Here is a 15,890-nt window from a genome sequence, read left to right on the forward strand (position 1 = left end):
ACCAAGAGGGAAATGTTTTCTTAAAGAGACACCAGGAGACTTCAGAGAGCTGTTGGCTCAGAGAGGTCTCCCAGTCATGTGGGAAATCCAGACAAGGGAAGTGTGCCTGCCTTTTGAGCCTTGGGCTCCCTGTCTGTGTTAGGAGTGAGGGGTGGCTTTTTAGCCCTGGCACGCCAGGCTTCAAACAATGCCCCCCTCCGTCTGAGGGGGTCACCCTGTGTGCCAGCCTGCAGCCTCACTCAGCCTGCAGGTAGCATTGGTTGGGGGCAGGGGGCGGGTAGAGCCACACAGACCTGGTTTTGATTTCTTCTCTGCCACTCATTTGCCATTTGGAGCCAGAGCTAGTGAGCCCCGAATTCTTTGAGCCTCAGTTTCCACCACTGTAAAATGGGGATAACAGTCTGTACCACACAGATATATATATATGAAAAGATATACATGAGCCCAGGACAGGATAAATACCACAAATGGTCACAGGTATTGTGGCTGCTCATCATGAGGGAGCCAAGTCAGACTTTGGGGCTGGAGGATCAGCCCCTCAGTGCTGCCCAGCCCCAACCCTGCTGGGCGTCTCTCCTGATTGCATCCCTCCTCTCTCTCTCTCCAAATCCCTGCTCCCCCTTCCTCTGCCTTCCTGGGAAACCCCCTGAGAAAGCCCCAGCAGTAGAGAGCCTCATGTGGGATGTTTCTGTCTGGGGTCCCCTGCCCCTGCCATTTTACCCCACAGTCATACCCACTCCACATGGAACCAGGTGTCATGGTATTCAGCTGCCAACCATCCAGCAGACTGACCCTCATCATCACACTGGTTTTATTGGCCCTGAGAGCCACAGAGTAAATCCCCAGGGGGCCCTGCTTCCCCTCACCCCCAAGTCTGTCCAGAGGCCCTAGGGCTGGCTGAGTGTTCACCGCTGCAATCTTGGCTTCCTGTCCCAGCTGTCGTGGGCTTGCCAGGCCTGCGTCTTTGAGAGCTCCCCAGATCCCAGAGTCAGGCTCAACCTGGAGGGCGTAGTTGGCAGGGGCTATGCAGGGACGGCCTGAGGCCGGCTGGCCTTCACTCAAAGAAGAACATTCCTGGCGTCCGGTACAGGCAGGAGGTCAGCCCCAATGGGTAGCTGGAGCTTCCCTGGACAGGGAAGCTGCCTGCAACCCAGGGTTCCTTGGGGTCAGCTGGCAGGGGCAGCGGGGCCCGGAGGGAGGCTGGCGGGGTGGGTGGTGCAGGGGAGGGGGCTGCTGAGGCCAAGAGGTGCTCGAGTCCCGGGTCAGTCCCCATGCAGAAATTCAGCGCCTGCAGCCGGCACTGGTAGCTGCTCCCGATGGTGGCCTCGGGGGTCAAGATGGGTGCAGAGGCCTTGCTAAACCCCTCAGCCTCAGAGAAGCTGGTGGGAAAGCCAAATGCAGGGCACGAGGAAGACGAGGTGGCCACAGGGAGCTCCCCGGGGCCTGCAGCCTTGGGCGTGGGCATCTCCTTGGCCTCTGAGGGTGTCTGAGGCCTGGTATCGGTGGTGGCCGGGCACATGCTGGCTGGCAAGGCCCCCACCAGACCCCCATAGCTTAGGCCCTTGGGTTCCAGTGGCTCCGGCGGGAACGGGCACTGTCTGCTAGCTGCGATGTCGGGGGCTCCTGGATCCTGGCTGGTGGCTCGGAGGGGTCCACGGCGCGCTTTGGTGGGGCCCTTGGCGCCCTCGGCACCGGCCCGTCGGGTGAAGCGCCGGCGGCGGCGCAGGAAGCTGCCATGCTCGAACATGTCATGGCAGTCGGGGTCCAGCGTCCAGTAGCTGCCCTTGCCCGGCTTGCGGTCATCGCGGGGCACCTTGACAAAGCACTCGTTGAGTGACAGGTTGTGGCGGATACTGTTCTGCCATCCCGGCCGGTTGTGGCGGTAGAAGGCGAAGCGGCCCATGATGTAGCGGTAGATGCCGCTGAGTGTGGCCCGCTGCCCCGGAGAGTTCTGGATGGCCATGGCGATCAGGGCGATGTAGCTGTAAGGAGGCTTGGTTGGCTCGGCCGCAGGGGCCAGGGGCCCGGGTGGGGGCGGCTGCTGCATGCTGGCCAGGCTGGCCGGGCTGCCGGAACCGCAGAGGCCAGGCACGATGTCCAGGGCTGGTGTCCGGCACAGCCTGCCCAGGCTGGTTAAAAGGCCCACTGGCCCAGCCTCCCAGCCTGGAAAGGCAAAAAGGGGTGGGCCCGCCAGGCTGCCCTCCCTTCCTCCCTCGCCCCCCTTCCCCCAGGCCCAAGAGGGGCGGGCAGGAGAGGCCAGGATTGGGAAGCTGTGAGCAGCTGCCCAGGGTGAGGAGACACGGGAGGGAAGGGCCTGAGACCCTCAGCCCACGTGTGCTGGCTGGTGGCGGTGGCTGAGGACGGACGGGATGTGAAACTGGGCGAGACAGCAACAGAAACAAAAAGAGATCAAGGCAGAGATACAGACAGAGAATGAAGAAAGACAGGACAGAGACAAAGAGAGGTGGGGACATAACGAGAGGGCGACAGGAACACACAGAGGAGACGGGCAGAGACAAGAGACAGCAATTACGCAGAAAAAGGGGAGACACAGAGCCAGCCCCATGCACGTGCGCACGTACATAGAGTACAGAAAAAGAATCACTGAACGACAGAAAGAAAGAAATCCACAAAGACAGGGAGACACACACACACACACACTCTCACTCTCTCTCTGTCTGTCTGTCTGTCTGTCTGTCTCTCTCTCTCTCTCTCTCACCAGAGAGGAGAGGTAGTGAGGTCAAGCTCAGGGAGCTTTGTGAGAAGAGCCTCAGGGACCTCTTGAATCCCCACCTCTGGTTTCCTCTTTCTCCTCTCCTCCTCCTCCCAGGCCCGGTGATTCTCTTTCTCCTCCCCGCAGCGCAGAGCACTCGGGGTCACAGTGTTCCCTGCCCTCCTAGCACTGGGGTCTGCAAGAGGTGGGGCACCTAGGGTGCTTATGAGAGCCAGCCCAAACCCGGCTTGCTGGGCGCTGGCGCCCTCTAGTGACTAGTATGGGGAGGACAGACCTCAGGCCAGAGACATCCCCCTTCCAAGAGGCTCTCAACCAATTCTCTGGCTGAGCCTCAGTTTCCCATCTCTAAAATGGAGCTGCTGACTCTGCAGTTGTCCAGGCTGTGGTAAAGCTTACACGGAATCCAGTGCCCTTTTAGAGCCTGGCACTGAGTAAGGGTTTGGGCATGATGAGGACTGTCACCTTGAGCTGAGTTTCTCCGATAGCTGCAGCCTTAGGCTTGGGGGTACAGCAAAGCCCAGGACAGTCAAGTCTTCTGAAGGTAAAGCAACCGCCACCGTGCTCTCCCAGCTCCAAGCAACCAAGTCAGCCGGCACTTCCTGTGAGTCACTGGCATGCCAGGCCAGCTCCCCTCCCCTCTTGACAGTTACTTCTCAGACCAGCTCTGCTCCAGAGGCCCTGAGAGGTTCTTCTGAGCAGATGAGGAACCTGAGGCTCAGAGAAGTTAAGTGACTTGCCTGAGGTGGCACAGCTAGTGAGAGACCAAAGCTGAGATTTCAACTCAGAAGAATGGAACTCCTTAATACCACTCCTCCTGTGAGGGGCAGGGGGTAGAGGACAGTTACCAGGCCACCACTGGAAAACAGGTTTGTGACCCATAAGAGAATAGGGACCATGGTTTGCTCTGTCCCCAGTGTCCAGCATTTGCCTGAAACAGAGTAGGTGCTCAATAAACATTTGTTAAATCAATTTTAAAAATAGTGATTTGACTGACTTCTATCCTTTATGGAGTCATAGAGTTTCTCTTCTGTAAAAGTGGCTTATTTATGTATCACTGAAAGATTTATTACATTGCCATCTGAAAGAGAACTCCCATAAATAGTCAGAAATCAGAAGAGGTAAAAGGTCTGATATCTGGGGTAGAAAACAATGACTTTACTGACAAGGCAGGGTCACTGCCTTCATGGTGGAGGGGGTTCCCTCCAATTCTCACGGACTCCCTATAACTCACATTTTGCAAAAAATTGGTGGGGCTTGGGGATGGGATGGACTCCTGGCTCCCACTTAAGTTCTTATCCTAGGCCTGACTAAGTTTCTCCAAAGACAGTATCTACAGGTGGTGGTTCAGTGGTTAGCATTCAAAGCCCCAGGTTCAGGTCAAATCCTCTGTTTTGGGAGCCTGGACCCCCACTACTTCTTACCCCCTCCAAAGAAGAGAGATTGTGGCAGGTGGAAGGAGGGTCTGGAAACTCAAACCCCTCAGAAGTAGGAGAGTTCTGTTACTGGTTGGGCTTCAGTCTAAACCATGCCGAGGGTCTAATTATTAGTAAACTCAGTCACCCCCCTCCTTTTTTTTTTTTGGCCAGGCTGTGGGGCTTGCAGGATCTTAGTTCCCTGACAAGGGATCCCTCCAACCTGGGCCCCCAGCAGTGGAAGTGCAGAGTCCTAACCACTGGAGCACCAGGGAACTCCCAGTAAACTCAGCTTTAAGCAAATTTTATAACGGATCAACTGCCGTTAGAGTCTGCTTTAGGTAAACCAGTGTAAGCATGTCCAACTCTTAACAAAAAGATGAAGCCTTGTTTCTGTCCTAATTGTTATTTCTGGAGCCTCAAGGTTGAGTTTGATTTTCAAGCCTGATGCCTCAGGTCCAGCTGTCTATCTCTGCACCTGGTTCCCAGGCTCCAGCTTGGTGGCTGAGTGGTTGAAGGCCATGACTGGCTTCTACTGTCCCAACCTATCTTAAATCCCCTGGCTCAGTTGGGGCAGGACTAGGGTGGGATCTATAACCTGTGGGGAGTTGCTTTAGTGGGTACGGTAGGAGGAAGAAGCCGCTTAGGGCTGACTCAGCTGTGTCATCAGGTGAGTGATGCTGTCGGGGATGCTCCGCTGGGGACCTGCCACGTGGGCATCTGGCCGTGGATCTTCGAGTGCAGGAGGAGCTCCCTGGCGAAGACCGGCTCCACCTGCAGGGTGGGAGTGAGGTGGAGGAATGAGCCGACCCCTTCCTCACCCACCCACTTTGTTGGGTGGGGAGTGATAACCCATCTCCACGTGCATTTTCACACAGGAGGTCTTCCAGGTCAGAGGTCATATGGCAGGTCAGGGGCAGAGCTGGGACTGGAGGGAGCAGTGAGAGGCTATTTAGAGGGGCTGGGTAGGGGGTGGTTCTCCGCTGGAGTGGAAAGTGACTCACATGGGCCATAATGAGCCGCTCCTCGGGCTGGTCTGGGGGCCCCGGGTACTCCTCGCCAAAGCACAGCCGGATCTGGTACTCGGGCTCCGGGCGACCATCCTGCAGATGGGCCCGCAGTTCTACGGGCACCGAGATGGTGGGGTCTGGGGTGGGGGATCCCATCTGATGCCCACCTTGTGCTCATATCCCCTGACCATGTCCTGTAAATCCATGTCCCCCGTGTGCCCAGGCCCACTCCCACATTCCCATGCCTGTCTCATGTTTCACTTCTAATTCTCAGGCCCTGTGCCTCGTGCCCTGGGCTCACTAGCATGCCCACTGCCACTCACCTGTGCCTATCTTCTGCCCAGCGCCCCAATGCCCAGCTTATGCTTAATGCCCTAAGACAACACGTGCCCAAGTCCTAGGCTTCCGTCCCACACCCAGCGCCCCAAGCCTGCCACCTGCCTACACCTCCAGCTCCTACAGGCCCACGTCCGTATTCGTCCCCACTTTCGGGACTTCTGTGTCACGTCCTTTGTTTCCAGGCCCATCCCAGGCCCAGAATTCTCAAACCCAGGGCCCCGCGGTCGCGCTCTTACCCGCGAGGAAGCGGCGCGTGTCGAGCAGCTGGCAGGTGCGCTCGCGCTCCAGCTTGTTGGGCCGCGCGCGGTGCGGGGCAAGCGGGCCGCGCCAGTACACGCGGCCCTGGCACAGGCGCTTGGCGAAGACGCCCTCGGGCGCCACCCACAGCAGCACGCCGCGCTCCAGGTGCGGCAGCAGGCGCCGCAGCACGTGGGCGCCGGCCGGCGGCTCCGGGAAACGAACCTGCGCCACCCTCGGCGGCGGCCCCAGCAGTCGCTCGGCGGCCGCGGCGGCCGCACGCGGGCTCAGGCGGCAGCCCTCGGCCGCCAGCGCTGTGGCTTCGCGCACCAGCTCCGCGCGGTAGAAGAGTCGCACGTGCAGCCAGCAATCTGCGGGAAAGGGAGCGGCCGCGCCCGGCGTTGGCGGCGCCGGCTCCCGCTCCATCCACACAACTGGGCAGGGGACCCAGGTCCTCCCGGCCCCCACCTCAGGAATTTTTGACACTCCCTAAGTGATAATAATTCTAGCAGTAGTGGTGGTGCTAGTACACAATAGCAGCTTCCAGTATAACTACTTTCAACGGATACATACTTCTAACTACCAGGATAGAACTGGTAGTTGAGCTTCAAAATCAGAGTTTGGCGCCTTCAGTATAATGGGGGCGTGACACTGCTGCCCTCCTAGGCCCAGTTTCTGGAATTCTAGGAACTTCTTCCCAGCAAGGATTTTAGTGCTGGAAGAAATAATAATAATAGCAACAACAACAAAACAGCAGCCTCCAGTTAGCAGTATGCTCAGTGGTTAGGGCTGTGGGCTCTGTAACCAGGCCCTTGGATTCTACTCTCTCACTGCCACTTAGGAACTGTGGCCTCGTAGTAACTTTCCCAAGGTTACTGTGTGGCCTTGGGCAGGGTTCTTAATCTCTGTGTCTGGCTTCTGCATCTGTAAAATGCCAGGAATGGCACTATCTATCTCACAGGGCTGTGGGGAGACTTAGAAGGATGCCTGGCATAAGCTAAGCCCTCAACAAATGTTCGCTCTTGTTATCTGGAGTCTGCATGGGTGCTTTGGGTGGGAGACAGAGGCTATTTGGCCTCAATCCTGGGCCCTCCCCTGTTCTGCACAGTGGTCAGAGGAAAGGGCCTTCCAGTTCCTTACCAGGGTTGCTGAAATTCTCAGAGGGCAAAGGGCCCCAGGGGTGAGCGGGATTGTGTGCCTGGTAGCCTGGGGAAGGAGAGGAAGCAATAAGGCATCGTCTCACCCTGGGTGCCCTTACCCCTACACCAAGGTCACAGAAGAGGCCAGGGAGGGGGCAGGGTTGGGTGAGGAGACCCAGTCCTTACTGTGGTCAGCCAAAGGGCTTGGGAGCAGGGAGTCCTGCTGGGCTAGCCTGGAGGGCTGCTCCTTGTCTTTATCCTCTGTGACTAATCCGGATACATCCTGAGCATTGGGAGGAAGGGTGGTGAGGGTAGGAGGTGAGACCTGTGGGCCACAGGAATTCCCAGTCTACACTGGGGCAGATGGAGGTCTGGGCAGAACGGAGGGCAACTGGGGTTAATAGAGACTTTGAGGTTTCAGAGCTCAAGACTTTTTCCCCCACAGAGGTAAAGAGAGAGTTGATGGGGTTTTTGGAGATGATGGGGTCAGAGATGAAATTCATTGTGGTAGGGAGAGAAGTGCTAGGAGTGAATGAGGAGATGGAGTGACAGAGATGGGGGGACAGAGTGATGGATGGAATGGGGTACAGGGGACAGTGGAATGAACCAGGTTAATAGGGTGATGGGGACGGAGCAATGGACCGTAGATGAAGGAGGAGACGTGTCGGGGTGGAGTAAGAGTGATACAGACAATGATGGAAGATGATAGAGAGCTAGAGGTGATGAAGGTGAAGGGAATACAATGATGGAACTGGATTTGGTGGCATGAGTGGAGACACACCGATAGACCCAGTGATAACAGGGGAGAGGGGATGAAATGGGAGAAAATAGGACTGATGCACATGAGGGATGGAGGTGAAGGTGATGGAGACAATGGGACAGAGATGGTGGAGTTAAGGAGAATAGAATGAAGGAGCTAAAAGTGATGGCAGAGATGGAGTAGAGGTAGGAAGTAGAGCTGATAGAGGAATGGGGACAATGATGGCCAAGACCTGATGGAGAGGATGAGATGATGCACTGGAGATTATAGAGGGGGTGGTATGGGTATGAGGTGACTGGGTTGACAAGGCTGCAGGGGCTAGAAGGACATGCTGACCTGCTCTTCTGTCCTGCAGGCTGGCTCTGTCACTCCTCCAGGGGGCTTCTGCTGCCTCTGAAGAATGCCCTCCTTTTTACCGGGGGCACAAGCCCTGGTAACTGGATGGAGCAAGTAATAGTCTGTGGTTTCCTGGGCCCCAAGGTGAATCCCTCCAACCTTGTCTGAGATGATCCCAGCCCACTGAATGATCTCAGGCAAAGTCCACCTCTCTCTGGGCCTCAGTTTCCTCTTTTTGGAATGGGGAGATAAACTGTAAGCATCCTTCTATGTTTACCAGCCCATGATTTTAAGCTCAGTAAGTTCACTTTTTCCCATTTTACAGGTGGGCAAGGTGGAGTCCTTATTGCCTAGAGAGCCATTCTAAGCTTCTACCTCCAGCAGGCATTATGGTACCTGGGTCGTGGGCACCATCAGATAGGAGCCGGTAGACCTTGTAGGGGTTGGAGATGTCCAGCTGGCTGCGCTCACGTACTTCACAGAAGTCAGCACTCTTGTTGAGGGCACAGCGAAGCCGTGTCTTCCAGGTAGAGGGATCCTCCTTGTCAATGCCCTCTAGGTGCTTGCCCTTGTATATGGCCCAGGCCTGGGGATAAGCAGGGGAATTGGGGAGGAATGACCTGGGAGACAGGGCTGGTGCCATGCAAAGGGATGAGGACTGCCTTGGCTCCCACCCTTCTCTCTCTTTCTCTGCCCCTAGGTTCCTCTGTTCCTCCCTCCGTCCATTGAATACTTATTTCTTGAGCTCCTGCTCCTTGAGCAAGCTCAAGTTCTAGACTGAAGGGGAAGCAAGACAGACACCCCTGTTCTCAAGGAATGCAAGTCCAATGGGAGAAGGCAGCTGCAAACAGCTGAAAAGAAATAATTATATTCCAAATTATGGATTGTGAGAAATAAAAAAATAAAAAATACAATGGGACAGAAAATGATGGCAGTGACCTGCTACCTGTTGCTGCTGCTGCTACTAAGTTGCTTCAGTCGTGTCTGACTCTGTGTGACCCCATAGACGGCAGCCCACCAGGCTCCCCTGTCTCTGGGATTCTCTAAGCAAGAACATTGGAGTGGGGTGCCATTTCTGTTTCCAATGCATGAAAGTGAAAAGTGAAAGTGAAGTTGCTCAGTTGTGTCGGACTCTTAGCGACCCCATGGACTGAAGCCTGCCAGGCTCCTCTGTCCATGGCATTTTCCAGGCAAGAAGACTGGAGAGGGGTGCCATTGCCTTCTCTGGACCTGCTACCTGGAGAGCCATAAATGATATCTGCACCTACTGCACCATACAAAGTGGACTCCAGATGACCAAAAAAAAAAAAAAACAAAAAGTAAGGTGAAACCATAAACCTAATAGGAGATAATTCTTCTAGGGGGCAGATAATGTTTCTTAAACAAAATTTTGAGGGCATAAACCATAAGGCAAAAAATTTGCAAAGTCTGAAATCAGCAAGGGGCTAAGATCTGGAACATATGGAAACTCCTGCAAATCAAGAAAAAACAGAGAACAACCCTGAAAGAAAAAAAAATCTTATCAAAGGACAACAATGGGTAGTTTACCGAAGAGGAAACCAGAAGCCCACGAGCATAGGGGAAGATGTTGTGACTCATTAGTGCCACAGAAGTACAGATAAAAGTATGAGATATCATCTGTAAGCTTACAAAATCTAGCCAGTTGGCTAAGCCAGGAGTTGGTTGGGATGTGGACATGGTTAGTGGAATGGGGGCAGAGTTTCTGGAGGGTACTCAGGCATGCCTAGTCCAGTTAAGTATAAGCATACCCTGTGACCAGAAATTTCAGTTCCCAAGGAATTCTCACAGAAGCTCATGAAGGGACCAGATTCACTGCAGAGCTATTTGTGGTCCGGAAAGCAAATTTGTGTCCATCCCTGGAAAGTAGATGGGTGTGTGTGTGTGTGTGTGTGTGTGTGTAATAGATACCCACTATAGAGTCTGTACAGCATCTAGAAACAAATTAGATGGACAGAGAACAAGAATAGATCTTCAGAGCATGACCCTCAGTGAAATAAAAGTAAGATACAGAATGAGACCTACAACACAAGATAATGTACATAAGAACACACAAAACAGCAACGCCCACTTTGCAAGAACACATATAAACCAAAGATGCTCATTAAACACATTAGAATGACTGTTACGGTTGTTGTTTGCTGTTCAGTGGCTCAGTCGTGTCTGACTCTTGCGACCCCATGCACTGTAGCCCGCCAGACTCCTCTGTCTACGAGACTCCCCAGGCAAGCATACTGGAGTGGGTCGCCATTTCCTTCTCCGGAGGATCTTACTGACTCAGGGATCGAACCTCTGTCTCCTACTTGGCACTTAGGAAGCCAGACTATTAGGGTAGAGGGACTAAATAAATAAAAAATATGAGGGACTGCTTTAGAGAAGGTTATCAGAAAAGGGCTCTTGGAGGAAGTGGCATTTGGGCTGAAGCCTTATTGAAAAGAAGGAAGGAGTCTGACAAAGAGCTGGGGGAAGGCTGTTCTAGGTAGAAAGAACAGTGAGGGCAAAGGTCATGGGGGTGGGATAGATTTCAAGGAAGGCCAGTGTGGAGCAGAGTAGTCAAAGGGGAAGACAAGAGATGTCTTGCTCAAACTGATCACTTTTAGGAATCAGTGGTGGACGGGGGTGGGGGGGCGATTTAACTGATAAATCGCACTCAGTCATTGCTCTTGGAGATCCCAGGCTTACTGGGACACCAGACAAAAGTCGCATTTCCCACGTTGGTGTCTCTTGCCAGTGGTGAGACCTTTAAGGCTTGATTTTGCTGTCTGTAAACTGCTAATAATACCGAACCTCACATGGTTGTGGCAGGTGTAAGATGAGTGGTCTGTGTAAGATGCTTAGCACAGCACGTAGCAGACAGTCCGTGCTTGTTTACTGCAGAACTTGTTCATTATATTCATGATGCTCTAACTCAAATATAACAGGGGCTCAAGGCTCAGGCTGCTATCACCAAACTGAGAGAGGGATCTTTGGGAACACTGCTGTGCCCCCCAAGCACATAGAGTGGTGCGTAGCACACAAGAGATGCTCGGTAAATATTTGTGGGATGGACTGAATTTGGCCTTAAAGGATGAGTAGGAAATGGCCAGGTGAAGTGATATTCCTGGTGGGGTGACCGCTTGAGCAAAAGCATGGCATGAAGCACGCAGGGGACAGTGAGCAGCCTGGTAGGACGAGCTGATGTGTATGTGAGGGTATGTATATAGTTGACTCTCATTACTCGTGGTAGTTGTGTACCATAAAATTTACAGAAACACTCAGTAAGGGCACACGGAACTATCACTCCTAAAGGAAATACAAGGCTAGGTCCTTGTCAGCCTCTGATACATCAACTGGTCAATACATCCTGTTTATCAACTGGATTTGGATTTTTTATCAAACTGGATTGTTTATCAAACAATACATAACCTTGTTTTATGTGTGTTTCTGTTGAAGGACACCTTATTGAATATAAACTGTTGATTCATTAACAGTGAACTTATGGCCAACAACACTATAACTCACATCTCAAAGGAACTTACCCTATACAGGTATTTTCTCCGAAAGGCACATCCCAGCCTTCCTGCGCTCAGGAGTCCTAACAAAGCTTCAGCACTGTGTGGGCTTGGGGGCCATTTTAAACAGTGAAATCACCAACAGAAAGCACAAAAAGTATAAAAAAATGTGGCACTAAAGATTGTCTGTGAAAGGACAGTAGAAGAGCTGAAACTAGGGTTGTCACCTTCTTCAGCCTCCGCTGGAAATGTGCATATTGGTGGCCCAGTTGTTTTTTTTCCCCCGTTCTGTGAATGACTGCAAAAGTGCCTTGAATATCAATTGGGGGATTATATATAATTTCAGCAAGGAAGAGAATTTGTCAATATGCAATCTGTGAAGAATGAGGATCTACTGCATGTGTTGGGGGAAAGGGAAAGAGAGATTAAGGAAGAAGACAGACTGAAGCTGGATTATGAAGGCCAAGCTTTATCCTGTGGGCTTTGAGGTACCGGGAGGGCATGAAGCCAGGGGGCCACATGTGTGTGTCACTAGTGGGTTGAAGGATGGGTCAAAGTATCCCCAAAGAGGGACAGGGAGGGCCAGTCCACAGAATCTCCCACTTCTGAACAGCACATAGCCTTAAGGTGCAGGCCAGGTAACCAGCTGTTGGACACTTAATGAGTTCCTTCTGTGGCCAGGCAGTATGCTCGGGGTCACCACCCATTGACAGCTGGAGGAGGCAGAGTCATCATACAAGGCACCTATAATTCATAGGGAAAGTTGTTCAATGGAGGAAGCAGAAGGAATCAGGGCCGACTTGGAGAAGCACTCAGAGCTTCCTCAATGCTTTAAACAAATGAATGCATCAGGGGAAGCTTGTCTTCAGTAGGAGATGTTTACACTGAGCATGATGGGGAGTTGGCCGGTAAAGGTAGAGAGGGTGTTCCAGGCAGGGGGAACGGAATGTACAAAGGTCTCCCAGTGAGAGACACAGGAACCATTTGGAAAGTGAAAGAACTATCTGGCTGGGTCTGAAGTTGGGGAGGGAGTGGGGAGAGATGGACAGAGGCCAGAGAGGAGCAGTTCGTGCGGGGCTTTGTGGTCCTGGTAAGAAGCTGGGACTTAATTACAGGAGCAACAGGGAGTCATGGAAGGAATCTGAGGCGGGGAGTGCAGAGGCAAGATTTACATTTAGAGTGATCCTTCTGGAGGACAGAAAGGAGAGCCAAGGGACGGGAAAGCAGGGCACTCAGTTGTCCTGGTGAGAGATGGTGGGAATGGATCCAAGTAGATGGCTGAAAGAGCAGTTCTGCAGGAAGAGCCAAACACCTTGGTAATGGGTTAGAATGAGACTGGAAGAGAGGGGAGCAGCCAGGGTTCAGGTGCCTGGCTCTGTGGTCTGGGTGGCGGGTGATGCCATCTCCCATTTGAAAAACAATTTTGCAGCGGGGAGCTGACAAGTGTGGTACTGAGGAGGTGCTGAATTTGAGAGGTCTGGGAGTGCTAGACTAGCAGGCTTAGGGCTTGGAGGGGAGGGTAGGAAACATGGAGGCCGCGTAAGGGGAGAGTGGGACGCGAGGAGGGAGGCCCAGGAGGGAGTGCTGAGAGCACCAAAAGAGGAGAGGGGATGGGGGCTGAGAAGCAGGGGCCCAGAAGGCAGGAGGAAAACAGGTCAGGGTTGGAGTGGTACAGAGATTCTGGGAACCAAAGTGAGACTGTTTCGAGGAGGAGGAGGGACCACTAGATGTAGACTCCCTGAGGCGCGCAAGGGGTGTCTAAGAAGATGATAGCAATGGCGTTCTTAGAGACAATTAGAGACATCAGCCGGAGGAAGGGAAGACAGATTGTGGGGAGAGGAGGAGCTGAGGGGCTATGAGTGAGGGAGTTGATGACCAGAAGGTCCTTTCTAGGTGCTTTATACCCTGTGAAAGTAGAGGGGAGGCCAGAGAAGCAGGAGTTGGAGGCAGCTGAGGTGTTTGGGATGGTGGCAGTGGTCTGGGATGTGGCTGGTTGCTTATTGCTCATGGAAGAGATCCAAGTTAAAACCTTGATGGGAAAGATACAGTCTGGAGGAAGTTAATGGTGACTGAAGAAAGACAGGGCATTCCTGGAGGAGGTCCCTGAGAAGGGCTGGGCTTGGGAAGTACAGAAAATGTCCTGAAGTTGCTGGGGTTAACAGTTTAGGGGTGGGAAGTGGAGGGAATTTCCATCCATGGCAGTGGTATCTAATTTCCCCATGAAGAGGGAGAAGTCCCCTAGGGGATGAGGATGGTGCAAGTCATTCATCCCTTGGCTAATTCTCTTTGAAGAGGGTGGGCTTCCCAGGTGGTGCTAGTGGTAAAGAACCCTCCTGTCAATGCAGGAGACATAAGAGACTCCTGCATTGATCCCTGGGTCTGGGAAGACCCCCTGGAGGAGGGCATGATAACCCACTCCAGTATTCTTGCCTGGAGATCCCCATGGACAGAGGAGCCTGGTGGGCTACAGTCCATGGGGTGAGGAAGAGTTGGACACAACTGAAGCGACTTAGCAGGCACCCACGGGAGGGTCTCCCATATGTAGAGAACATATCATCAACATAGAGCCTGCCGAGGTTAAGGGCTGAGCGAGTTGCCCGGGGTGACAGCGCATCAGGTCGCTCCAGGCGCTGGGATGGTGTGCTACAGAGCCCTCCAGGACCCAAACCTGGGACCCCCGCCCCTACTCCCTTACCCTGAAGAGCGCAGCGTCCTGCCGCACCTGGTAACCCTGCTTGGCTGCGTGCTTCCAGGGGATGCGGAAGAGGGTCTTGCCTGCGTCCTCCCAGCGCAGCCCCGCATAGCGCCCGCTCTCGATCTGCGCCACCAGCCATTCTCGGAGGCGCAGGGGACCCCCGGCCCCCTCCATGGATCGTCTGCGGGCGGAGACCTTCCCTTCGTCCCTCCGCCAGGGGTCGCCGGCCATAGGGGAACGCAGTGCTCCGGGGAAGAGGTCTGGGGCGCGCGGGTGGCCGAACCCCAGGGCGACAGGGGATCGCGCGCGGGGGCCACCTGGACAGCGCGGAGGCGGCGAAAGCGAAAGTCTGGGTAGGAAGTTTCACTTTCCTTTCTGCTCCCTGGAGGCCCTTTCGCCCCACCCTGTGTCGCCTGGCCTGGAGGGCATCAGTCCTCACACAGCGGGCAGCCTAGAATACCGTGGGAAGCCAAGATCCACTGGAGGGTACAGGGTGAAGTAGCCCCGGGTTCTACCCGTCCCTGGACCGGGAGAAGTGGGGGCGGGGACGCGCACCCAGGGTGTCCCTTGCGCCATCCCTGCACCTGTTTTTCTTTCTTCCCAGCCTCCGGGAAACTTAGCCTCTTTCCAGGACCAGGACTGAAGAGGTGGGAAAAGCATACCAAACTAATTCCGGGCAGAACTAGGAGGCAGAGACTGGTTTAAAAATGCACACTTCCAGCCTCCAACATAGACCTGCAGAATCAGATTTCCTGGGCAAGAAGTCCAGGAACGTGCATTTTAAACAAGACCCCCATGGTATTCTGATCCAGGTGATCCATGAGCCACCCTTAGAGAAATATGTCCTTAAATACTGGGAGTCCCCTTCTTCTGACCACTCCCCGAGGTGCCTGGTCCAGCTTTCCTGCAGTGTCTCAATTGCTTACATGTCTCAACAGCATGAGATGAGTAAAATTACTGATTTTGTCATTAGAAGACTGAGGTCACCCAGTTAGTGCCCGGGGGAGCCAGTATCTGAAAACGGGACTCTCTGCCCTCAGAGTCCAGGAGCCTAAACGGTGTCCCACACTGCCTCCCAACAGCTGCACCTGGAGTTTATAGATTCCTGGTGGGGTCTGTGATACCACTACCCCGCCACCCCCCATCAGAAGTATATGCAATGTTTTCATCTCTACGTATTTTTTCTGGGTGGCGCTGGTGGTAAAGAATTCACCTGCCAATTCGGGAGACGTAAGAGACGAGGGTTCAATCCCTGGGTCGGGAAGATCCCCTGGAGAAGGGCACGGCAATCCACTCCAGTATTCTTTCTTGGAGAATCCCATGGACAGTGCAGCTTGGCAGGCTACAGCTCACAGGGTCGCAAAGAGTCAGACACGACTGAAGTGACTTAGCATGCACGTATCTTTCATTAAACTGTCAAAGGGGGATCATGATATGAAAAAGGTCAAGGAGCTCAGACTGCTCCACGCTGGCTGTGTACCTGGGGAAACTGCGGCTCTGAGAGGGAGAAACCAGCCCTCCCAGCAGCCAGCACTGCACTAGATGGGGGCCAGCATTGACCAGAGGCTGGGCACTGTCCCTCGTGGGTACCTGTCAGGGAGCTTTCTTCATGCTCCCCACTCTCTCCTCATATGGCAGCAGCCACCCAGTTCTGACCCTTCTACAGTCACAGCCAGGATTCAAACTCAGAACTGCAGGGCTCCAAAGGGGCACAGAGAA

At 53.8% G+C, this 15,890-nt stretch overlaps 2 protein-coding genes across 3 annotated transcripts; both read right to left on the reverse strand.

Moving 5' to 3' along the window:
- Positions 1 to 792: 792 nt before the first annotated feature.
- On the reverse strand, positions 793 to 4,768 carry FOXS1 (forkhead box S1). The gene has a single exon (XM_065921801.1). It carries the CDS (start codon positions 2,045 to 2,047, stop codon positions 1,055 to 1,057), a length of 993 nt encoding a protein of 330 aa, XP_065777873.1. The 5' UTR covers positions 2,048 to 4,768; the 3' UTR covers positions 793 to 1,054.
- Positions 4,769 to 4,784: 16 nt separating this feature from the next.
- On the reverse strand, positions 4,785 to 14,557 carry LOC136159498 (interferon regulatory factor 4-like). Of its 2 annotated transcripts, none has more exons than XM_065921800.1 (8): positions 14,199 to 14,557; positions 8,364 to 8,553; positions 7,968 to 8,068; positions 7,058 to 7,154; positions 6,873 to 6,938; positions 5,732 to 6,103; positions 5,151 to 5,269; positions 4,785 to 4,920 (listed from the first exon to the last, which is right to left on the reverse strand). In XM_065921800.1, exons 1-8 carry the CDS (start codon positions 14,400 to 14,402, stop codon positions 4,813 to 4,815), a joined length of 1,257 nt encoding a protein of 418 aa, XP_065777872.1. In that variant the 5' UTR covers positions 14,403 to 14,557; the 3' UTR covers positions 4,785 to 4,812. The 2 variants fall into 2 exon arrangements, with proteins under 2 accessions (XP_065777872.1, XP_065777871.1); XM_065921799.1 differs by having other exon boundaries at positions 14,172 to 14,557.
- Between the last annotated feature and the right edge of the window lie 1,333 nt (positions 14,558 to 15,890).

This window comes from Muntiacus reevesi, chromosome 2 (genome assembly GCF_963930625.1).
Source record: "Muntiacus reevesi chromosome 2, mMunRee1.1, whole genome shotgun sequence".
Lineage (NCBI taxonomy): Eukaryota > Metazoa > Chordata > Mammalia > Artiodactyla > Cervidae > Muntiacus > Muntiacus reevesi.